At 45.1% G+C, this 25,278-nt stretch overlaps 1 protein-coding gene across 6 annotated transcripts; it reads left to right on the forward strand.

Annotated features, from left to right (window-relative positions):
* The first annotated feature begins 1,751 nt into the window (after window positions 1-1,751).
* c4b (complement 4B (Chido blood group)) lies at window positions 1,752-23,677 on the forward strand. Of its 6 annotated transcripts, none has more exons than XM_049026952.1 (42): window positions 1,753-1,948; window positions 2,231-2,417; window positions 3,829-3,997; window positions 4,579-4,649; window positions 4,906-4,994; window positions 5,169-5,251; window positions 5,411-5,498; window positions 5,938-6,061; window positions 6,163-6,301; window positions 7,185-7,297; window positions 7,381-7,545; window positions 7,973-8,143; window positions 8,353-8,538; window positions 9,117-9,266; window positions 9,443-9,575; window positions 9,742-9,813; window positions 10,085-10,288; window positions 11,022-11,133; window positions 11,227-11,297; window positions 11,857-11,996; window positions 12,371-12,586; window positions 12,739-12,790; window positions 12,890-12,982; window positions 13,109-13,315; window positions 14,368-14,443; window positions 14,594-14,786; window positions 15,162-15,266; window positions 15,557-15,719; window positions 16,149-16,363; window positions 16,510-16,668; window positions 18,546-18,605; window positions 18,791-18,881; window positions 19,461-19,548; window positions 19,594-19,758; window positions 20,205-20,295; window positions 20,458-20,532; window positions 20,639-20,741; window positions 20,824-20,913; window positions 21,009-21,101; window positions 21,527-21,610; window positions 22,442-22,574; window positions 23,063-23,677. In XM_049026952.1, the coding sequence occupies exons 1-42, from the start codon at window positions 1,881-1,883 to the stop codon at window positions 23,199-23,201; spliced, it is 5,226 nt and encodes a 1,741-aa protein (XP_048882909.1). In that variant the 5' UTR covers window positions 1,753-1,880; the 3' UTR covers window positions 23,202-23,677. The 6 variants fall into 6 exon arrangements, with proteins under 6 accessions (XP_048882913.1, XP_048882909.1, XP_048882911.1 ...); XM_049026954.1 differs by having other exon boundaries at window positions 19,461-19,533; window positions 19,609-19,758; XM_049026953.1 differs by having other exon boundaries at window positions 19,461-19,520; window positions 19,581-19,758.
* The last annotated feature ends 1,601 nt before the right edge of the window (window positions 23,678-25,278 follow it).

Here is a 25,278-nt window from a genome sequence, read left to right on the forward strand (position 1 = left end):
AAATGTTCTGCTTACTGCCTTGATAAATCACACACTTTTGTAAGTCCTGGTATTTCTGAATATGGTGTGAGTCAGGCGATGAAGGTCATTATTCCATCACCTTTCAAGCCATTATTGGTCAATCTATAGAATTCTTTAACGCATAGAGAGTTACTTAACCTCAGTGTCTTTTGAGCAAAATCAGAAAAGTAAACTTATGGCCCATAACCTCCTTTTGCCATAAAGTACTAACAAGAAACTACAATTTACAGTTTAAACAGGAAGAAAAAGTTTGAACTGGAAGCAGCCTGGGGTTACTGTGCTGCTGTCAGCATCACTGGGCTGCTAACTGAGATCCAGTAGGGGCATGGATACCCTCACAGAGTCGGGGGGGGGGGGGGGGTGCACTTTACAGGGGCCCTTTAATAAGTGAAATGATACAATTATATAATGGGAGGGGGGCATTTTCTCAGGGGGCCCAGAATTTATAGCTATGGTACAGAGGTATAGAGGTACAGTATGTGAGATTGATGAGTATGTTGGTAACATGTCTGTGTGGTTGTTCTCTATACTGTACTACCAACAAATGAAGAAAGACTCTCCATCCCTTTGTCTTCTAAGCGCTCGTCCTGGGTAGGATCACAAGGTGGAGTAGAAGCGATTACATTCAACATAGAGCACAAGGCAGGAACATCCTGGGCAAGATGCCAGCGCATCTCAGGGCACAAACACAGTCTATGAATGATTCAGTGACTCCACGTCACCTAACTGCAGTGGCCAGTGGGAGGAAACCCAGGCATCACTGGGAACACTGGCGAGCTCCACACTCCCAGCACAGAGCCGGGACAACATTCCAGCCCCCAGACCTGGAGGTGTGTGGAGGCAGTGCTGCCCACTGACCCGTCTCCATACAGCAGGTCAAAGACCAGGACAGATACACTGTAGGTGAAACGCTGTTCCCTGCATTTTACTGTGGGAAACTCTTTGGTCAGAAGCAAGAACATCAGAGTTAAATAACATCATGAAGAGGCACAGGGTCTGGCGGAATGTTGCACAAAAGTGCAGGAAATAGCTATGCCTCTGGCTGCTAATATCAGAGCCTCCACCTGCTGGGAGGATGGATAGAGAGATAAGCAGCTGGAGAGAGCAGCCTCATGATTGGCCGTTACAAACATATTATTAAAATCACTTTGTAGCACGAAGACTCATTTCTCACTGTAAAAATCATCTAATTTTCAATTTGGTGTAACTGCAGGACATATACAGACATATAACTGCTACCACAGCTTTTGGTTATAGTGTCACGTCAAAGAATTTCTTAGTTACTAAACCAAGAAATGCAATTTTAAAACCAGGAGGCGAAGATTTGGCCAGCTGGCAGGAGACAGGGTCAGTTCTGTGAAGTCATGTGACTGAGGGGAAGCGCACTGTGACTGCCCCCCGCTGGCCAAATGGGAGTCACACAAACACCCGAAGGCCGATTGAGAAATAGCTGCTGTTCATCCAAAGCCTGCTAATGCATCATTTATCCTACACTGTTTGCCTTTAAATATGACTCCAGGATGCAGCTTTTACACCAGTGCTGTCTGCCCACTGCCATCAAGCCAGTGACAGGTCGCATGTAACATCCAAAAAGCTTTTTTCACTGTTTTGCAGTGAACTGTGTTTCATGCATTTGACCTTTGAATGGCTGAAGTAATTCTCAGTAAATCAACAGAGTGCGACATGGGGTGGATGGGAATTGGGGGGGAGCGGGGGGGGGGGGGCTGGTTTAATCGGTAATGTCCACATGCTAACACTTCAGAACGCTTATAAAGAGGTAAACGGGTGAGTGATATTGGGAATTAAAGAGGAGTGAAGTAGATCTTTGAGGAGACACCTAACTGGATCTTCACATTGACATGGAGCTTTCAGGGCTTCTGCTCATGTCCGTCTCCTTCGCTGTGATGTCAGTGTCTGCACAGGACATGTGAGTAAATGATATTAAAATACACATCCGTAAATATTCTGGTAAAATCCCAAATGTGAGTTTCCTTAGGAGATCTACCAGGCAGTTTGGACAATCATTTGTTATCTTTGTTATTCTATATTTTTTGTTAAGTATTTAGTATGTTAAGGATGTGATGTAGTTATTAGTATGAACATTATGTCATTCCAAGTTTAACTTTAATATCCACCAATGGGATCAGCCGATCGTGGCAAACATGATACTGGGGAGCAAACCCCACTGAGCGTCCGGTGACCTCTGCAGGTTTCTGGTTACAGCCCCCAGTGTTTTCCACTTGGGGGTGAGGGAACGCGTGTCTGTACAGCTGCAGTCAGACCTCAACCAGCCTGTGTCGCTGTATCTGGAGCATGAGACAAGCGGGACGCTGATGTCGAACAAAGCCAGCTTTCAGATGGCTGAGCAGGGGGAGACTGGCCTTGTGGAGCTGGAGGTACAGTATGTGAGATTGATGAGTATGTTGGTAACATGTCTGTGTGGTTGTTCTCTATACTGTACTACCAAGAAATGAAGAAAGACTCTCCATCCCTTGGTCTTCTAAGCGCTCGTCCTGGGCAGGGTGACTCTGGGTAGGATCACAAGGTGGAGTAGAAGTGATTCCATACAACATAGAGCACAAGGCAGGAACATCCTGAGCAAGATGCCAGTGCATCTCAGGGTACAAACACAGTCTATGAATGATTCAGTGATTCCACGTCACCTAACTGCAGTGGCCAGTGGGAGGAAACCCAGGCATCACTGGGAACACTGGCGAGCTCCACACTCCCAGCACAGAGCCGGGACAACATTCCAGCCCCCAGACCTGGAGGTGTGTGGAGGCAGTGCTGCCCACTGACCTGTCTCCATACAGCAGGTCAAAGACCAGGACAGATATACTGTAGGTGAAACGCTGTTCCCTGCATTTTACTGTGGGAAACTCTTTGGTCAGAAGCGAGAACATCAGAGTTAAATATCATCATGAAGAGGCACAGGGTCTGGCGGAATGTCGCACAAAAGTGCAGGAAAATGAAAAAAAAAAATTGGCAGACAAGAAAACAGGCGAAAAACAAAAAGCCGTGTGGAGATTTTGCATAATAGCACCCAAAACACTGCACACCAATTTATAATCTTTTACTGGAACAATGGTGGCACAAATCAATACGAAACTCCAGATCACTTCCCAGCTAACAGGGAACGTTCCCAGAACTTTGGCCAGATTTACGTGACAGTCCTCAGAGCTGGCAGAGAACGTTCTTATTGTAAAATTAACTTCCATGTTTTACATTATAAAGGGTCTGTCTGTTTCAGCACGATAACCTTATTACCTGAACATCCTTTTAATAGAATCAATGTTGAAAAATATTGTTTTAACATAAAACAATTTTTTTAAATATGCTATACATACATACTGCTAACACCCCATCCAGCCTTGAACCCATGACTTTTGAGGTGCAATGCGACACTGTTACCCTCTGCTCTATCAGGCCCATCATTTGGGTTTATGATGCTATTCTTAGGTGTAGAGGTAGGATAACGTTGATAATGTAGATAATGTGATATAATGTTCTGGGACTTCAGGGAAACCAGATAATTTGAACGTTTCCATGCCTTAATCATAACGTTCAGAAAACATTCCTAGAATGCAAACTTGGTAGCAGGGTTGACCCTCCCTGCTGTAATGAGTCTGTCCTCCTTCCTGTTTTCATTACTGAATCTCCTGACTTATTGGTAGAAGGAATCATTGTATATAATGTGATATAATGATGCAACTGTGCAGAGGTAAACCACCATAACATTCAGAGCCTATGGGAGATGATTAGAAATTATATAAGACAATGTATGATTAAGCAGTTACGTGCTCTCAGGTGGACAAAGGGAAGCTGTCCCTCCTCCCTAAAGAATCACCCCCCTACCTGATGCTGGTGTGTGAAATCCGGCCGGGGCAGAGGGAGATGGTCAGGGTGCTGGTCTCCGAGCACAGAGGCTACATCTTCATCCAGACGGACCAGCCTGTCTACAGCCCCACACAGTCAGGTAGGGTCGCGGGGGGGTGAGAGACCCCGGCAGAGATGGCCATGGCTTTAGGTAGGTGGGGGTGCGTTGTTAAGCTGCAGCGTCCATGGCAACCAAAACCCACATAAAGGCTGAATCCCATAACCCAGACACTTGACTGGTTACAGTCACTCACGCGATTCTGAGAGCATCCCTGTAAAGTCTGGCAAAGGTAAAATCAGGAATAAAACACCATTCAGGGAAATCCACTGCATTCAGATTAATTACAATTACCACTCAGATATCTTTAAGCTACGCCAATGATTCTCTAATTAATAAGACTTACTAATGAACCTTCCAACAATAAAGCTGAAATTAACTTTGAGCAGGAGAATCACGACTTGAATGTGCAGCACAGATTAATTCTGACTGCTGCGATAAATCTATATAAATGCTGTATAGATTAACGTAGTTTATTATACAGTATGAGCAGCCTTATAGAACTGATAGTTATAGAGGGATGATTTTATACTGATGTCCTTCGATTACGGTTTTCTGGTGCCATGTAGTAGCAGTGCTCAGTGAATCCATGTAAATGCCTGTTATGTGTCTGGTTGTGACAGTAAATTACAGGATATTCACCCTGGATCACGCTATGAAGCCCTATGGAGAGTTTATATCTTTCGCCGTCTTTGTGAGTATACAGCACTGTATCACGACATAAATCATTTTCCTGAAGATTTAATTTTTAATTGCTTTACTGTTTATTTATTACACATGATTTAGTATTGAAGATTAGCTATTTAGTGCTAAATGAAAAACTATTGTGTGAACCAACTCTCAGTGCCGACCTAATATGTAATCAGTATAAGAAGTCTGTATACTTGTTATTGTACTGCATTTCCTGTTATTAATAATAAAGATACCCCCCCCCCTTTCTCCCACCACAGAATGCAGGAGGAAACAAGGTAACATCTGGGATGGTACGAACCAAAGATGGAACCATTACTAGAAAACTGAACATCCCCGACGTCTCAGAGTACGAGTCCATCGGGACATTGTGTGTTACAGTTTGTCACATGGTTCCTGTCCCACAGATCACATCGTAACCCCGCAAAATAACAAACAAAACTCAAAGGGTTTCAGCTAATGGCTTAAGGTGGAGACGTGTGAGTCTATCATAGCTGAAGGTGCTGATGTTAATGTCCCTCAGACCAGGCACCTGGAGGATCATGGCTCATTATCTGGGCGATGAGAAGAACGCTGCTACACGGGAGTTTCGGGTGCAGAAGTTCGGTGAGTCACGTTTAATGTTTAACGTGAAAACCTTGTGCTTCGTGCCTGACTTTCACTCTCACTCTCAGTTTTGGTTTAATATGCGGTAATTAATGTGCTTTACTTTGACTGATGTGTAGTGAGATCTGTGTGCCGTTTCATGCTTTGTTGCATGTCAAGTCATGCCCAGTTTCGACGTGTCCATCGTGCCCGAGGAGAGCTACTTCCTGGAGACCCTGAAGGAGTTTAACTTCACCATTTATGCCTCGTAAGTCACATTAAAATGCAGCTTCTGTGCAACGTACAGTCCAACATGCAGGGTTTTAAGTCGACTACAGCATAGGAAATATCACACCCTATGCAGGGGGGCTTCTGGCACTTTTTGGTCATTTTTTGTCTCAGCCCCCCCAGAAATTATTTTTCTAAATCCATTCAGCAAGTTCTGCAGATTGCATTGGGGACCCCCCCCACCCCCCACCCATTTAGCCAGATTTTAATGTGAGACATCGTCCACCTGGCTTTGCTAATTTTAGCATTTTTTTTTTTCAGATTGAAAGTGGTACATTGATTAATAGTGAATTCTAAGTACTGATAAGACCAGGAGAAGTGCTCTGAGGATGGATGGATGGATGGAGGGGTGGATGGAGGGGTGGATGGATGGATTGCAGAGGGCAATGCTTTCTAAGCCTGCATTTCTTCATTCTCAGGTACTCATACGGTAAGCAGGTAAAGGGGGCGTATCACTGCCGATTCGGTGTGAGAGAGGAGGCGGCGAAGGAGGCAGACAAACCGAGCACTGCCTTCATCAGGGGGCTGCAGAGGACCGGCTCGGTGAGCGGAGGGAGAGCTGGCTGGATGGGGGGGGGGCGGAGTGGGGGGCCTGAGCTGGCTTCTCATGCCAAACACCCTTTTACCTTTGGCTCCCGTCACAGTTAGAAGACGGCAAGGCGGAGGTCGGCATCCTCACATCCCAACTGAAGCATCTTCTCGCAGAGCGCGGTGCTAACCTGACCCAGCTCGCGTCGGATAAAGTACAGCTGCACATCGCAGTGTCGGTCACGGACACGGCCAGTAAGACAGCAGCCCGGGGAGAGATCTGGGGGGGGGCAGTCAGGCTCCTCACTGACATGGTCTCTGTATCAATAATCTACCATATCTACTCAGCTCTTATCCAGCAAAGCATCCTGGGTAGCATAGAGGCCGTCACAGGCAGTGCAGGGCATGGGGTAGGGGACATCCTGGGGGGGTGCCAGTCGATCTCAGGGCACACAGTCACACACGGCCATTTAGAAACAGCATGTTTTAGGACAATGGGTAGAAACGAAAGTACCCAGTGGTGTGGGAGAAACATGCAAACTGTAAACCCATGAAGAAGGAATCAAACCAACACTGCTAGAGATGTGAGGCTAAAGTGCTGCAAACGGATACCTTGTTGTTTATCCACACACTGTTCCCTCACTGTATATCCACACAATGAGCCCTCACTGTATATCCACACAATGAGCCCTCACTGTATATCCACACACTGAGCCCTCACTGTATATCCACACTCTGTTCCCTCACTGTATATGCACACAATGAGCCCTCACTGTATATCCACACACTGATCCCTCACTGTATATCCACACACTGAGCTCTCACTGTATATCCACACACTGAGCCCTCACTGTATATCCACACACTGATCCCTCACTGTATATCCACACACTGATCCCTCACTGTATATCCACACACTGAGCCCTCGCTGTATATCCACACACTGTTCCCTCACTGTATATCCACACAATGAGCCCTCACTGTATATCCACACACTGATCCCTCACTGTATATCCACACACTGAGCCCTCACTGTATATCCACACACTGAGCCAATTTGTAATTCATTTAAATATTGGCTAATGCCAGTGGTCTTTTTGATGCCCCTAATCTGTCTGCATCCCTTGCTGGTCATCAGGTGGGGAACTGCAGGAAGCGGAGCTCTTCCTCCCCATGGCTTCCCGGAGGTTCTCCGTGGACTTGTCCCGCACGCGCTCACACTTCATTCCCGGAGTGCCTCTTCGTGTCTCTGTAAGGAACGTTTCTAAAACTGGCATTAAAAGCATAGAGCTGCCATCACTTTGCTCCGTTTATCGCCTCCATCTCGGCTCCAGGTGCTGGTTCGTCTCCCAAATGGCTCCCCAGCAGCTGATATTCCAGTGCGCATTGATGTGCCCAGGTCATCTGATTTAACCCGCAGTGGTTTTACAGACCATGAGGGGGCACTGCATTCCACTTTCAACAACATTCCAGTTGGCGACCAACCTGTGACTATTACGGTCAGTTACAACAAGACTGAATATTTACTTGCAATGTACATTTAAATTTGTCTGTGAGACTAGACTGCATTGAGTGGTTTAATTGCACACATCAGAAAAATAGCCATTTTGCAAAGTATTAAGGAATTCTGTACAAAGGATTAACCTGAAAGGCAAAGCAGGAATTACATTTACAATTATCAGTGTCATGGGAGAAGGAATATATACTAACAGGAGGTTATGGCCGTTTAAAACATTCTGACCTACTTTTTACTGTAAGAAGAGATAAAAATACTCCGTGTATATTGTATAAATAATATTGAGATATATTAAACAGAGCTGTTTGTTAAATGACTATGTTGCAGATTGAATTAAATGTTTAAAACGCTGTTTTAATTTTTATATCCTTCCTTCTTTGTAATACTCCATTGTCCGGCCTCCTCCAAAGGTGACCGTTGATGATGGTGTTCATGAGAAGATCGTTTATCCTTCCATGTCACAAAGCAAACATTACCTGTACATGGATGTCAGTCCAGGCATTGTTAGTCTGAGGGAAAGTGTCTCGGTGGATTTCACTGTGGTCGGTGGGAAACCACGTGATGGACGGATTCACTACCTGGTGAGTCTGGGAAATATTATATTTAACAAATGTATTAGTAAGTTTTCGAACATGATGAGCAGTATAATCGACTGAATGTATTGTAAGAGAATAACATTTGTGTGCCTTTTCTTTGAATCATGAATGCAATTTTTGTTTCTAGAAGCTGGAACAGAACTGAGTTTTGGCTTTTTTTATTCTTATAATATCCGATTTTCCGTTTCTCACAGGTTCTTAGCAAAGGAGTTCTTAGAGGAAACAAATCTCTAGAGACAGAATCGGTAGCAAGATCTTCCATCTTGGTCAGCGGTGACCTCATCCCTTCTTTCCGCGTGATTGGTTACTACTACAACCAGGCTGGTGACATCATAGCTGACTCACTTTGGGTGGACGTTAAGGACGTCTGTGAAGGGAAGGTAAGAGAACCAACATGAACATCAGTAGGAAGTCAAAGATGCTCACGCTTTATGCTTTACAGGAATGGTAAACAGTCATTGTAATCAGACAAAGGTGATGATAGTGTAATGGCATGGATACGAAGCCTGAATATTTTTCTGATTTGTGTGCTGGCAAAGGCTCTTGTCTAAGACCAATCATGGTACTTAACCGGAATTGTTATAGCTAATTGTTCAAGTACTCTTTTGGGTCAAAGCATCATCTCAGCAATCAAATATAATCAGGGGCAGATTAACTTATGTGGGGGCCCCAGGCTGACCTCAGCATGGATACTGAGGTGTTTCTGATTTAACTAACCCAGGTGTCTCCAACTCATATAACCTGGAGGTTACTGGGTAGGGGTCTCCTCCGCTAATCAGTATGTGGGGTGTCGGGGGTAAAGCTTGCTGAGTGGGGGTCCCTAAGCTAAGACGACCGTTAGCTATGCAGATGTCTCTGACTAGGGGAGATGCATGTCTCTGATTGTGGGAAAATGTCGGTAGTAATGACTGGAAAGCATTTTTATTGTGCGCTAAAATGAATACGCTATTACTTCTAGATTTCCCTGACTTCAAAGAGCCAGTACACACCGGGCAGTAAAGCCAACTTGGACATCAACCTGGAAGGGCAGAAGGCCACAGTAGCCCTGCTGGCTGTAGATAAAGCCATTTATGCTTTGAACGCCCAGAACAAGCTCACAGCCAAGCAGGTGACTTTAGTATTAAATTCCATTACACACAAATTCTCATTGTACGATTCATAGATCTTTTTATTTAATTGAAATGATGCCCTAATTAGCATTATACATAGATTAAGTTGGCTTTGTTGTACTGAAACAGTGAGTAGGGCTACGTGTCTTAGCGAGATTGTCTGCATGGTTGCCAGGTGTTCGCATCCATGCAGTCCTACGACCTGGGCTGCTCTTACGGAGGGGGCCGGGATACAGCTGACGTCTTTAACGATGCCGGACTTTCCTTCATCTCCCACTCCAAAGAGGCCACCTCCAGGATGAGGAAAGGTCACACAGCTGAATGATCGAAAACAATGACTTTATGACATGTACTCAGCACTGCAATACAGTGGCAGTGACAGTTTAACCGAGTTCCAGTTGCAAATGGCCTTGCTGTTTGTCTGCTCCTGATCCGACCTCCTGGCAGAGAGCCTTACCTCTTCTCTCCCGGCAGGGTTTGGCTGCGAGTCGGGCTTCAGACGACAGAAACGTTCCCTTGACCTGCAGCAGTTCATGATGTCCAAAGGTGAGTTGATGCTTCAATATTTACTTAATCTCGGCTCGCTCTGTTTGCATTTTGCCTTTCTGATTGTGCCTCTTAAAATGTTTACGGCCTTTTATATGATTCTCGGTGCATGCAGTTGTGTTTCTCCTTGCCTGCATCTTTCCGTCACTGATATTTATACTTCATCATTATAGTTTGACATTATTTACTTTAACCCCCGCAGGTAACGGATACCTATTAATTGCTTTACTCCTCTGTCACATTTGTGCTGTCATGCCTCATCGTTAATTAGTTCTTAGTTACGAAAGCGTGGAGCTTCAGCGCTGCTGCCAGGATGGCTTCACCCTGATTCCCATGAAGCGTACGTGTGAGGAGCGTGTCGGCAGGGTGTCCCAGACTGGGGCGGGGGCAGCCTGTGCCACGGCCTTCCTGGAATGCTGTCGGGAGGGCATGGCGCAGAGGAAGCTAATGAGAGCCCAGAGGACACATGGCAGGAGTGAGTCTGGGCTTCTTTAACGCTAATGCAACAAGTACAACACTTCCAATACGACCAGTGTGGTTGTCATCCATTCATCCACCTATTTATCTTTTCATTTGCTTGCTTATTTGTTTCATTATGTCATTAAATGCTTTTTGAACCTTTTTAATGAGGACTGAGACAAAAACACTGTAGTTGAAGCCGCTCTAAACAGAGACTGGAAGCCATCCATCCATTTTTCAAACCACTTATCCATCTCGGTCACGGGGGGTCCAGAGACTATGGCCACGAGGCAGGGAACAACCCAGGATGGAGGGCCAGCCCATCGCAGGGCTCACTCACACACCAGTCACTCACACATGCACAATTTAGTAACTCCAATTAGCTTCCGAATGTCTTTGGAATATGGGGGGAAACCGGAGTACCCGGAGGAAACCCCACGACGACATGGGGAGAACATGCAAACTCCACACACATGTGACCCAGGCAGAGACTCGAACCCGGGTCCCAGAGGTGTGAGGCAACAGTGCTAACCACTGCACCACCATGCTAACCACTGCACCACCATGCTAATCACTGCACCACCATGCTAACCACTGCACCATCATGCAGCCCCCGAGTCCATAACCACCGACGGTTATTATTATTGTTTTGATTATTGCTTTAGTTCTTGTTAATGCTATTGTTATTATCGTCAGTCTTCTGGCTTCTCTCTTTCTCTCTCTTTCTCTCTCTCTCTGTTTCCACTCAGCATTCGACGTGGCTCACATGGAAGACTTCTTCGACACCAGTGTCACCACTATCCGACGCTTTTTCCCGCCCAGCTTTGCGTTTGATGAGTTTCAGGTGGATGGGAGCAGAAGGTACATGAGCAACACCGGGGTGGGCGGGGGCCTGCCTCCATGTTTGCATATTGCCCCGATTCTGGATTATTATTTTTTTTTGTCTTGATTCAGACACGTCCTGGTTCTGCCGGACTCCATCACAACCTGGGAGATTCAGGCTATCAGTCTCTCCTCATCTCATGGTAAAAGTGCCCCCCCTCCCCACCCCCCGCTCCCACTGTGAATCCACCTGCTCTTCATTCTGTTCTACTCTGCAACAGATCCATCCGCAATGACTGGCATCCTTGGTAAACAAAGCAAAGCAAAATGAGCCGTATAGCTGAATAGGTGGCAATTTTTGTGGCACACATATATTAGACAATAATTCTTGTTTTATCTTTTTCCTTCTGAATATATTACTTTAATTAATAGTTGGATTTTTGTTAATTTTTGAATGAAAGATCAAGATCTTAAACAGTAAAGACTGTTTTCACAGCCCACTTGGCTTTAACTTACCGGGGCTGCCAATCATTCTAGAGGGCGCTGTATGTTCTACACCAGAATCGAAAGTGAACTGTCCTCGCAAAATAAACTAAATTCCTGTTATTCTTTATGGGGTTTTATTTCTGTATTGATTGCCTAGTCATAATCACATACGTTTTTGAGTAATTAAGAAACAAAAGATCAAGATAGGTCACAGTAAACTTTATCTAGCAGCATCATATAACAGAACAGTCTCCTGAACTTTGTGTCTTTCGCCAGGAATCTGTGTCTCGGATCCCCATGAGCTGCTCACCTTCAAAGAGCTGTTTGTCTCGCTGCGCTTGCCGTACTCTGTCAGGCAGTACGAGCAGCTGGCCGTTGCTGCTGTCGTCTACAACTATGGTGATAAAGAGCGAAAGGTAGAAGCTGTGAAATGTCTTACATGCAGACCGACTGGCTGCAGCAGTGGCTTTACCTCTAACTATTCATTCTGTTACGGCTACACATATCTGTTCATATTTATATTTCGACAATAACACAAAGTTTTTTTATGATTAGTATGATTAATATTCCAATAGCAGTATTTATATGAGTGTGTCTAAGAGGCCATCCATTCATGTTCCAATTGCTTTTCTGTGGGGGGGCCTGGAGCCCATCCCAGGCAGCAAAGAGTACAGGGCTGGGGGGCGCCAAAACATCTACTTGAATGGAAGGTCATGCACCCATCGTTTTCAGGTCAGTTGTTAAGTGTGTGATCACCCTCATCCCTTCTGTTCTCTCTTTGTTCCACCAGCTGTCCATCCACATGAAGCCCGTGGACGGCCTGTGCTCCCCAGGCTCCGCCTCCACCCTCTCCTACCTCAACGTCACCGTCTCCAGCGGCACCTCCCAGACGGTGACCTTCCCTGCGGTTCCCATGGTCAACGGCAAGATCCCCATCACCTTGAGTGTGTTTGACAAGGAGGAAGAAATGGTCCTAGACACTATTGAGAAGGAGCTACTTGTAATGGTGAGTGGGGTGATGGGCATGTTTAGGTCACAGTGTTACGGCATTATTACGATCTGCTGTGCACAGTAATATGTAACAGCTCTTGAGAAGGACATTTGCAATCAGCTGTAACAAGGTGTCGTCTTTCAGCATTATTTTTGTCAATCCTGCAGACAGAAGGGGTGCAAAAGAGAGACGAGAAGACATATTTTATCAACTTCGATGGTGAGGGGAGCACTGAACCTGGCTTTCTTTTTCCCAATTTGTAAGTGCATCTTATTTAATGAATGATAATAATGGAGATGTCTTCCTTTCCTGTTTTAGCAGGGAGAGCCAGGCAGCATTTCCAGATCGATGGACTCTTTCCAAACAGCACGATTCCTGAATCTCCCACCAACATTTTCGCCAGGATTGAGGGTATCCTGCTCATGCCATCACTACTTTACCCCCCGTTTGTGCTACGTTGTTTTATATCACAGCCTCAAAGTTCCAGAACTGACTCACATCATCCCCTCCCCTTCCGTAATGTGGCCCCACCTTCAGGGGAGGTGTTTGGCCAGTCCACAGCGCTGCCTTTGCTGTCCCCCGCGGGGGTGCAGGCTCTGCTGACGGCCCCCATGGGCTGTGCGGAGCAGACCATGATCCGGATGTCCCCGACGGCCCTTGCCCTTCGGTACCTGGACCACACCCAGGGCTGGGTGGAGCTGCCCCCGGGGAGCAGAGATGTGGCTCTCGGCCATGTTGAGAATGGTAATGCTGCTTAGCACACAGTCGGCCCAGTGTACTTAAGTGTGTGTATAGAGTGTGTATAAGAGTACTACAGTATGTGTCATGTGAATACTAAGAGTAAAGATTGATTCAGACTGCAGGTAGTACAATACAAAATAATGTGTGTGTATAGAGTGTGTATAAGAGTACTACAGTATGTGTCATGTGAATACTAAGAGTAAAGATTGATTCAGACTGCAGGTAGTACAATACAAAATAATGTGTGTGTATAGAGTGTGTATAAGAGTACTGCAGTATGTGTCATGTGAATACTAAGAGTAAAGATTGATTCAGACTGCAGGTAGTACAATACAAAATAATGTGTGTGTATAGAGTGTGTATAAGAGTACTACAGTATGTGTCATGTGAATACTAAGAGTAAAGATTGATTCAGACTGCAGGTAGTACAATACAGAATAATGTGTGTGTAATATTTCTTCCTTTTTTTGTGTTTCCTCTGTGCCAATGACAAATTATCTGTCTTTTGGTTTCATCCTTTTCACACCAATTTCCGAACAGTTACCAAAAACTTTTGCCAATCAGGAGTTTAGTGCTCATTGGGTGCCTGTTACAGTCCTGTTAATGAGTATAATAAGAGTGAGTTCCAGTTTGGCCAGTCTACTCAGTGTTGACTGGTAATTATATTTAGTTCCCCAAAATGTATATATGACGCCTCCAGCACTAGTTTGCGTTTTTTAGCTTCTTGGGATAAAAATGAAGCCCTTCAGTTTGCTGCCATAATGTTCACTTTGACCTGAGTCTCCACCTTCCTGCCATCGCTGCTGGATCTCCATCCTCCTGCCCAAATAAATAAAAATAGCAGCTGACTTACTGTTCTGTCGCTCATATGAGATATTTTACACACCACAATATTTGTCATGTGGTTCTGTTCTCCATTCATCCTGAGTGATACCTAGATAATCAATCACTACTGGCTAAAATCTGTTTTCAGACTTTAGGTTTTGCCAAATCTCCATTAAGTCAGTGAATTACTAATTAATAATTATATTAATTCTTTTACTTCTGTTTTCCAGGTTATTCCAGAATTTTGACATTTAGGAAGTCTGATGGCTCTTATGGAGCATGGACAAATCACCCATCCAGCTACTGGTCTGTCCTTTTCAGACGGTCCGGTACATCTCACATTTCGGATATTCAGCTTCATTGTTGATCAGCGTGTCGGTAATCCTGGTCCTTCCTGCTCCCTCCCTCTGCTTCTTCATACTTCCTCTCAATCTTGGCGCCGTATCCTTGCTCCAGGCTGACAGCCCTGGTTGTGAAAGTGATGTCTCTGGTGGTTGATCGACAGCTGGAGGGCAGGGGACAGAAAGAGAGGGTGGAGGTCGGCGTCTCCCAGGACGAGATCCAAAAGTCGGTGGAGTACCTGATCGCAAAGCAGGGCGAAAATGGCAGCTTTACTGACCCCAATCCGGTCATTCACAGGGAAATGCAGGTCAGGATCAGTAAGGGGCAGGTGGCCCATTTAAGGAGCTGTTACAGATCTGAGCTACAGCAGCGCCCCCTTCTGGTGATAGGAACTTCCTCCAAACAACAGAGGGAATGCAGCATGTTCTAGAGGTTAAAAAGGGAATGGTTTTATATCTCCAAACAGGCATAAAACTGAAAGCAGGGACCAGGAGTATATAAACTTTAAATTGTAGCCTAGCTGTGAGGAAGAGCAGTAAACATCCTCCATGACACGTCGATAGATGATGAACAAGCATATCACCTCTAGATAAAGAGCTCGGATCTGTGACAGTCGCGGGAGCCCCACTGCACCGTGTCACTGTATGGACGCTAAGTCTCACTGGAGCTTGCTGTGCTGCAGGGGGGTGTCGGGGGTGTGGAGGGGGACGTGTCGCTCACTGCCTTCATCACCATCGCCCTGAATCATTCCCTTCGCCATCTGACTGGAAGCACAAAGAAAAACACGGTGAGAGACTAACACAGGGCCGCAGTTACCCATAATCCCGCAGCGGCTACACAAAGACCAGGAAGGGTCTGGTGTCTGTCTTTTGTACTGCCTGTATTCATCTTGTTTTTTTTCCACTTCAGCACTTTATTTAACAATAATCTTCACTTTACTCAGCTGCATAGTCAAATCGCAGCAATGTTACAAATGTAACAGAAATACTGTGTAATAGCGTAATAGTGACAAACGTCCAGGCTGTATGTCGTGTGGTTTTGATGTACATGCAGTGAGGTGTGTGTGTTGTTTCGTAGGAGGACAGCATCTCTCGCTCCACAGCTTTCATCCAGTCCCGTTTCTCATCGCTGGAGAGACCTTACGCTGCCGCTATTGCGGCCTACTGCCTGTCAGTGTGCGGGAATGATCCCCAAGCGGCCTCCTTCGCCTGGAAAAACCTCCAAGCGTTAGCTACCGCTGGTGTGTGGGTTTCACAACAGTGCAAGAGCAGCCGGTTTACTTATATACATCGTTTATTTTATCTTCACACTTTTTGTATTTTTGTCATGTTTTTCACAATGTAGAATTTATATATATGTATCAAAACACCTCATTTCTATGGGTGTTTTACCGACTTGACAACAGAGCTTGCACTTTAACTTGCACTTTATTTACAGTAGAGGGCAGTAGGGAGTTGGTGTTTTCTTGCTAATAAAGGTGCTCGAATGGTGAACATTCTGTGAACGTATTTATTAACAAAGAATATTGAGTGTATTTCTAGTAAATGTTAAGTAACATGCAAATGTAGAAAATATGTACAAAAACCTTTCACTGGCAGTGTAGCTATGTGGTAAATCTTGATATATTCGACATTACGGCTTCTCTCGATTTCCCTCTTTTATAATTCAGAGGAGGAATGCAGAGTATGGCGCTCCAAGTCGGATACCCGATTACAGAACGAGCTACGGCACTACCTAGTGCCCCCGTCAGAAGCCATCACCGTGGAGACCACTGGCTACGCCCTTTTGGCCGCCTTGGCCAATAAAGACCTGGAGTGGGCGGATTCTGCCGCTTGCTGGCTTTCTAAGCAGGAGAACTATGGCGGAGGGTTTAGGTCCACGCAGGTGAGGGTGTAACGCAGACAGCAGGGAGACAGAAATCAGGATGCAGTGACAATGTTTGTTTGAATATGGGCTTTATTTAAACAGCATTTAAACAGGATATATCAGGCAGGCTTAGTGTGACTGTTTCTCTCTCCTTTTTCACCAAGGACACCATTGTAGCGTTGGAGGCTCTTTCTGAGCTTGCAATAAGCAGGCCCCCCCAGCCCCCCCCAAAGATGGATGCAAAGTTTTCCGTGCCGGGGAGGAGCCAGACAGAGAAGCTCGCGCTGGAAAAGAAAGGGGACCGAGTGCAGGTGGAACTGAAGGTGAAGGCTGGCAGAGGGAAGATTCACAGTGTGGGGGGAGGAGCTGGCAGGTGGGCAGAGCTGGGGCACTGGAAAGGCTGGCAGAGGGAAGAGTCACAGTGTGGGGGGAGGGGCTGGCAGGTGGGCAGAGCTGGGGCACTGGAAAGGCTGGCAGAGGGAAGAGTCACAGTGTGGGGGGAGGGGCAGGCAGGTGGGCAGAGCTGGGGCACTGGAAAGGCTGGCAGAGGGAAGATTCACAGTGTGGGGGGAGGAGCTGGCAGGTGGGCAGAGCTGGGGCACTGGAAAGGCTGGCAGAGGGAAGAGTCACAGTGTGGGGGGAGGGGCTGGCAGGTGGGCAGAGCTGGGGCACTGGAAAGGCTGGCAGAGGGAAGAGTCACAGTGTGGGGGGAGGAGCTGGCAGGTGGGCAGAGCTGGGGCACTGGAAAGGCTGGCAGAGGGAAGAGTCACAGTGTGGGGGGAGGAGCTGGCAGGTGGGCAGAGCTGGGGCACTGGAAAGGCTGGCAGAGGGAAGAGTCACAGTGTGGGGGGAGGAGCTGGCAGGTGGGCAGAGCTGGGGCACTGGAAAGGCTGGCAGAGGGAAGATTCACAGTGTGGGGGGAGGGGCTGGCAGGTGGGCAGCGCTGGGGCACTGGAAAGGCTGACTGGGAGAGAAAACACTGATTACTAAATTGCTGAATGACAGTTGATGGATTGATTGATTGATTGATGGATTGATGAAAAGCAGTACATAGAAGGTAGGTGGGCTGAGTGTGGCAGCATAAAACTGTGAAGCACAATTCAACACAATTTATTATAGTTTTATGTTTTTATAGTTCAAAAAGAAAGATGTATTCTTCTAAAGTGTAATATCTTTCCACATCGATGGAAAAATGCATAGCAATTCAGTCAATACAAACAAAATGTCATGGCACATGAAGAAAAAGGTGATGATCTACTTTGTGGCTCCAAGACAATGGATTTATTAGATACTGAACATTCTGGGGTAAACAATGTAGCCAAAAGGACCACAAGGGGTCAAAACAAACAGGGAACTAAGAGAGTAAAATCACACAGCCAGGGAAACAGGACTAACCGGTACTAAACTACAAAATACCAAAAGGAAATAAATTCAGGGAAGAAGACAACAGCAGGGGCAAGAGAACATAACATGAGCACAGGCCCATAATACAATGACTGACTAACAAACTGACAAGTGCTTATGTACACACAGGGAATCAGAGAAAATGAAGTACAGTACAGGTGTAACTCAAAATCAAATCAACCAATCCAAAAGGATCACAGGAAACAGGTAGGGTAGATTATATTAAACTAGCACAAACACTGCTCTAAAAACTATGGAACATAACAGAGGGCTGAATACACCAGGAAAGACTAAGAACAAATACAAGCAAAACCAAAATCAAACAGGACACAAGCAGGGCAAACCTAGGACAGAAAAAATGATCAAAACACTGGGAAATAGAAAACCAAACAAGTAATTTTAATAGATGAGGTTGATCTGGAGCCAGCCTCAAACCCAGATCTGTAGGGTTACAGCCATTGGGGCACATTCTGAGTCACACGGCAGCCCAGGGAGTAGGCTACACACACATGGGTTCAACATGAAGACAGAGGAGGGAACAGGATGACCAGCAACACCTGCTGGCTAAACGGGGAAAAGACATGAAGGGGAAGGATAGATGGGAGCTGACCCTGACAAAAAGGGACACCAAAAAATAGATAGATAGATAGATAGATAGATAGATAGATAGATAGATAGATAGTTAGATAGATAGATAGATAGATAGATAGATAGATAGATAGGTATAGATATAGATAGATCTTGTAGCTAGAAGTGCTCTTCCCTTCTCTTCTCATTCTGTATCTGTTCCCTGCAGAGGCTACTTGGGGCCACAATTAATGCAGAGCTAACAGGAAACGGAAAAGCCAAACTGAAGGTGAGTCACGTAGCTCACGTAAAGGTAACATTACTGTAGACTTTTTAGGCAAGAGATTGTTGACTGTAACGGGTATCAGGAGATATCAGGATATTTGTAACCCTGACGCAAGAGACCCGTTTCTCCCATGAGGGACCCTTATGTGACGGTATGTGAATGAGATCATCATGTGCTGTGTCCGGCAGGTGGTTAAGGCCTACCATGTACTGGAGCCTGTTGAAAGCTGTGAGCTTCTCTCCATCAAAGTCACCGTGGAAGGCAAAGTGCAATACACTGGTGAGGAAGAAACCCGCCGAGTGTGACCTTTAACCTAAGTCATGTGATCAGCCAGACGATTTAAGCAGGGAAAGTCCACAGAGATATAAGACACCAGAACATCGCAGGAAATGCTTCAGAGCCTGTGCTTTATGGAGAGAGGGGTACGGTGCCTCGCTAGGAAGCACTGTTACCTCACATCTGCAGGCCCCACCCCCCCTTATAGTGACTGAAACCCGAGGGTTAAAAACCCTCGTTTGCAAATACATCAGTGTGTGAAGCTGAACTTTGTTTTGAAATATTATTTGAAATATTTAAGAACGCACATTTGCATTTTTTAAAATAACATTTTAGAATGATGACTAATGAAAATCGCAAAGTCATTACAAAATGCATTTTACAGATCATATGTAGAAGAAACATTTATAAAATATAATACCCGTTATTGAATTATTTAAAAGTTTAACGACACATTAGTTATTGAAATGTCTATTTACTGATTTACTCATGTTTACAATATATGTCCCCAAGGCCCACTTTTTTATATCATTTATTAAAAATGATAAATCTTATTCTGTATATGTTCTTTTTTTGTTACAGCTGATGTGATGTATAACTATGACTATGAAGAGTATTCTGATGTGGACGATGGGAACAGACACAGACGGGATGTGGACAGACAGGATGAGGACAGACGGGATGTGGACAGACGGGATGTGGACAGACGGGATGTGGACAGACAGGATGAGGACAGACAGGATGAGGACAGACAGGATGAGGACAGACAGGATGAGGACATCCCTCGCTCCGAGATCGACTGGTTCGACGCTCGCAGTCGTCGCAGGAGGGACACAGAGCAGAGTGACCAGAACACAGTTGTATACTCTGTGTGCGTCAGGTCAGTGCAACAGAATTTTACATTGACTTTGTAACAATGAAAATGAATCTTGAACTAGCTGTTTAATCAGTTAAAATGAAAACTAACATCGTATGGTTTCTTGTGTGGTGATTTAATCTCCTCTAACGAGGTTCTATAACTTCTGACCTTTATTTAATACCGTTAGTATGAAATGTGATACATTTAGAGTAATTTTCATAAATATTATGTATAAATGATCTATATCAGTGATTCATTCATTTTCCAAGCTCAATTGTCCTGTGCAGCCTGTCCTGGAATTAGCTATACTACTGTCTTTTTCCTAATGAATTCTTACGTATGACTGTCGTACTCGATGCTTTCATGGTTGGTTTTGTTTGTTCTAGGTCAGTCTTCTGTGCCATATTTCCTCTGTGTCCCCCAACCTAAGTTGTACCTAAAGACGTCGCTCCTCCTTTGTCGCTCAGTCACCCCCCGAGCAGGAACCTCTCCGGAATGGCCGTCGCTGACATCACGCTGCTCAGCGGCTTCCAGGCGCAGAGAGAAGATCTAGACAAAGTCAGACCGCCGTCACCATTCACCCCCCCAACCCCCTTTTACAATGCCACCTAAACTAAGACTTCCAGTATCGCCAAAAGGCCCCCACCCTATTTCCCTCCCCCATCATGGTTTTCTACATGTGGCACTGTCACGCTTAAAGCTTGTCTTCCTGATCTCCAGCTGAAGGACCTGACAGACAGGTATATTTCCCATTACGAGATCGAGGACAGCAGAGTGCTTCTGTACTTCAACGAGGTGAACATTCATATGCCCGTAACACGTGTGTGTGAATATGGCCGACAAGCACACGCAGGTTCACACGGCCCTCCGGTTGGCCGGCTCTGTGTGTCTCCCTCTCCAGCTCCCAGAGGGATCGACGTGCATCGCGTTCGATGCCACGCAGACGGTGGCGGTGGGGCTGGTGCAGCCGGCTCCCGCCGTTTTCTATGATTACTACGAGCCCGGTATGCCTCCGCTTTCTCATTTGTCTTCCTCATAGCTACCAAACACACGCCATTGACGCCGCTCTGCTCCAAACCCCCAAAGACAGGAGGTGCACCACCTTCTACGCCGCGCCCAGTAGGAGCAGGATGGTGTCCACGCTCTGCTCGGGGGACGTGTGCCAGTGTGCGGAGAGTAGGTTGCCCATGCCCCCCCCCCCCCCCCCCGTCACTACACACCAACCCCCACCCCCGATCACTACCCAGCCTTTCTGCTCTCCCTCCCCACAGAGCCGTGTTATAAGGAAAAGAAAACCTTCGAAATGAAGATCAGAAAACGGACCCGCTTTGACTTTGCCTGCTTCTCCCCAACTGTGGACTACAGTATGTACACGTCGTCTGTGCTTATTATCATCACCACGTGATACTTATCGTGTCTTTTCTGGGGGTGTTTTTCCATGACAAAAACATGCAGATGTTCTAAAACGTTTCAGCGAGATTTCTGTTGTACCCCGTGGGTGGGATAGCTGGCTCCAGAGGGTTAGTATGGGTGATGCTTATTCCTGTGATGGATTGGTGCCCCACCCTGGGTGGCTGCCTGCTTGGTGCTCCAAACCCCCCTGACCCTGAATAGGACAAGTGGTTATGGAAAATGGATGGGTGCAAGTAATATTATTATAAAGTAATTGCACTCTTTAATAATTCGTTTTTGTTAATATTTTTATTATATGATATTGCATTGTTCATCACAATGTTAGTATAAACCAGTAATGGTTGCATCGTGAGGCTCTGATGGGGTTGTGTTGCAGGTTATAAAGTAAAAGTTACCAGCATCTCCGAAAAGGGTAACTTTGAACTCTACGAGATGAGAGTGAATGACGTTCTCCGATCTAGTAAGTGTCTTTTATTCCAGTAAACAAACGCTGTACAAGTGCTATCAGCAGTGTTGGGGTCAATACTCAAAAAAAGTAATGTATTACTCATTACTCATTACTTTTAAAAATGCATTACTTTACTTAATTACTCTTTGTAGAAAGTAATTAGTTACACTACTTCACAATAATTCATCATTTTAATTGCCAGTCACTAATAGCCTATATCATTAAACCTTACATATACCGATGTATCAGCATCCCAATTTTAATAATAATGACATTTAGAAATTCTTTATGTTCTTTAATTAATAATGTAAAGAAAGGCAACAGAACGCAGAGCAGAGCAGATGAAAACCAGTCAAAACAGCACTTCACAGAACAAGACTTAATTGCATATTTCATGCCTTTCAAACAGGCCAGTCAAGGCAACACTGACAGCTATAAGCCTCAGAATAAAACTTTATCAATATATAAATTAAAAGAAGTTGGGCTCTGCACTACCACCGGTTATTTAAGATAAACCACAGACTTTGTAGTGAGCAGTTTAATGCACATCGATCACCAGGGTGATGGCATCTTCTGCGTAGTGATACCATTCCTGTGTGGGATTAAAAATAGTTCCTGCATTAAACTTCTCACTACTAAATCTGTGGATTATCTTGAGGGTCAGATTCCTGGTAAGAGACTCAGCTGTTGGATGTAGGTAGAAATTCTGGCTCCATTTTGTGGACAGAAGAAAGTCAATTTGTGGTGGAAAAGCATTTCATGAATCAAAGAGAGTGAAGTCTTTTTGCTTTCGTGGACAGAATGCAGCATTACTTCATCTTGTCTCTGCCGTTTGCTCCTCAGACGGTGACATTGGCGTGAGGGCAGACAGTGTCCGGGTGTTTGCCAAGAGGCGCCACTGTAAGGGGCAGCTGGAACTGGATCAGATCTATCTCATCATGGGCCAGGACGGCAGCACCAAGGACACCAGCGGAGAGTGAGTACAGCACAAGCCCAGCCTTCCGAGAGAGATGCAGCCACGATCAGCCTGTGGGATGCATGCTTGGTGGTAGAAACGGCCCTTATGCCCACTGTGGAGAAACACATGTCAGTCGTGACAGGATGGGGGTGCTTGGGAAATATGCGTATAAGCATTTTATTGATCTTCTAATTGATGACACATGGCACATCACAAGAATGTTTGTTTGATAAAATTATTCCAATAAAAACACAAGGCTGCCTCAAGGGTTAAAGGTCAGATTATATAAAGGACATATCACAGTACTGGAGGATGATTCTCTCTGTTATTCAGTTATTCTGAAGATCATGTATTTTTTGGCTAATTAACAGCTTTCCTGTTGGTTAGTATGTAGCTGTCTGCAGTGACCATCCTGCACATTCCGCATGTATTCTTTAATGTTTTCAGGCTTATGGCTGCTGTGATTATGGGTGCTAATAAGAATCGGTCATTTCCCTCTTTCTCAGGATGCAGTACTTGCTGGACTCTTCAACCTGGGTTGAAAAGCTGCCCTTGGAAAGCAAATGCAAAACAACAAACAAGATTTTATGCAATGACCTGAAAGATTTTTCAAAAGAGTACCTGGACAATGGCTGCACTCAGTGAATGTGGCCATGTGGCAAGGAGGAAGTGCAATGAAAATAGAGACCAGCGCCGTATTAGCAGTGTCGTGGGTTCCTTGCGCCCTCTGCTGGACATTACTTGGTAGTGTCAGTTTATTTTTTTTATGAAAAAAAGCCTTTAAGTGGTAAATCTTTAATTTCACAATTGTTAGAACAGATCAACAGGCAAATAACTTTCAAATTACTTATGCAGCTTTGCAGGCTTCAAATTGTATTTTCTACTGATATATACCATATATTACATGTACTCATTAAGTGTCCAAAGTGCTGTAAAGTTGAAGATCAAAGTTCAGGGCCAGTCAGTGTCCCTGTTGGGTTTAGGGCCGTCTTCAAGTGCCCAATTTAGATATTAAACCAAATTATCCAACATCACTGAATATCAGCACTCATCTTTATGTTAATATGCTCTTCTGGATCCTGTCATGTTTGTACAATGATCATATAAAACTCAAATACGAATTATCTGCTTCTCTAACATTGCCAGCTGTAACATATTTACACTGTATAATATCAGATATTGAATTGGCTTATTTTATTCATGTATAGTAACATGTTACGGTGGGGAATGACGGAGGGTCAGTCCACATAGCGGCTCTCAAACAACACAAAGGGAGAACTGGGAAACTAAGGGACCAGAGGGGGTCGACCCGAGGCAGGTACCGAGGAGCTCTAATACGAGGGAAAACTAACCCTAAAACACAGGTATGTAAGCCATAGAGTAGCGATGGGACACGTGACCCCGAGACGTCAAAGCTCATCCCACCAAAGTGAAGCCCAGCGACTCACAGCTGGGGTCGGAGATCGCTTCGCTTGGACAATATCACGTGACCGATGACGTCCGATTCGTCCCGAGGTGCCAGATTTCCAATCCTGTCAGCTTTTCCAAACTTATATAAAAGCGAGATAAAAACCTTTGGGCACCGTCTGGTTCTCCTGTGTGGGAGAGATGGATCACTATACAGTTTGTATTAAATGCGACACCCTTTGGCTTTGCAGGCATGACCCTTCTGGTTCACTATGGAAAAAGGCAAATGTGTGTAAATAGTTAAAATTCATGTTCCCTAATAGGGTGAATGAATATTGAATATTGGCAAAATATGAAATTAGTTATTAATAATAATAATTATTAGCTCCTTTGCTTGTTCAATGGGCCAATTCTCTTCTGCAACACGGGAGGCTTGGTTTCCATTCCTTTCATTATAAATCACTTTGGATAAAATCATCTGCCAAATGAATACATGTAAGCGATTATATTTGTGTTATTTATCATTATTGCACTGGCCAGGTTTGCATTGCTCCAAACATCTGTCATACGGCAATAACACATCATCAATGCGCTAAATGTTTTTATTGTCCCCATGATACTGTCAAGCTGCACCCTGCATATAAGCAAACCAAAAGAAACAGTGTTTTTTAAGATGATATTTATCATAGTACAATCAGACCCGGCCAATGCCTGGCTCACCTCTGCCCACTCAGCCCATACAACCATGCTGTGGCTCAGGATGCAGAGTAACACACTAGGTTAACACCAAATGGGATGGCCAGCGACCCCTGCTGCCCGAACGGGGAGATGACACGTGGCACAGAGCTGGGCGGGATCCGATCTTGACAGTAACAGCATTCGAGATTTCAATAATGCCACAGGAATAATGTAGAAGTGCTTAGGTCTGCACTCAGGAGCCGTACTTTCCAAGCCTGTAACTGTTCATTCAGTAGGTTTGAACATAGAATGAAAAACTTTATATTGTAAAGCTTTTATGTGTTGAGTTCGGTTGATTTTCCAATATTAATCAGCAAATATCAGAAAATCAGTCTTTTCCAACCACATTCCTGAACATGAATGCAGACACACACACACACACACACACACACACACACACACACACACACACACACACACACTCGCATAGAGGGAGGAAAACACTCCAGGAAAAAAAATCTGACAGCCTTCTCTTATGCTTACTGTAGGAAATAGAAAAATCTTGTACAGACAGATTAAGAGGAGGATGGACTGTGTAATACAATATAGCAGAAATTATGGACTAAGGAGACATTAT

Source organism: Brienomyrus brachyistius, chromosome 9 (assembly GCF_023856365.1).
Source record: "Brienomyrus brachyistius isolate T26 chromosome 9, BBRACH_0.4, whole genome shotgun sequence".
NCBI classification, from domain to species: Eukaryota; Metazoa; Chordata; class Actinopteri; order Osteoglossiformes; family Mormyridae; genus Brienomyrus; species Brienomyrus brachyistius.

What these genes read in the sequence shown, in the direction of transcription:
- c4b (XM_049026950.1), top strand. Translation starts at nt 1,881, where the DNA reads ATGGAGCTTTCAGGGCTTCTGCTCATGTCCGTCTCCTTCGCTGTGATG. An exon ending in GCAGTTCATGATGTCCAAAG is followed by an intron (nt 9,814 to 10,084) that starts GTGAGTTGATGC and finishes ATCGTTAATTAG; the next exon opens with TTCTTAGTTACGAAAGCGTG. An exon ending in GAGTGCAGGTGGAACTGAAG is followed by an intron (nt 16,669 to 18,545) that starts GTGAAGGCTGGC and finishes TGTTCCCTGCAG; the next exon opens with AGGCTACTTGGGGCCACAAT.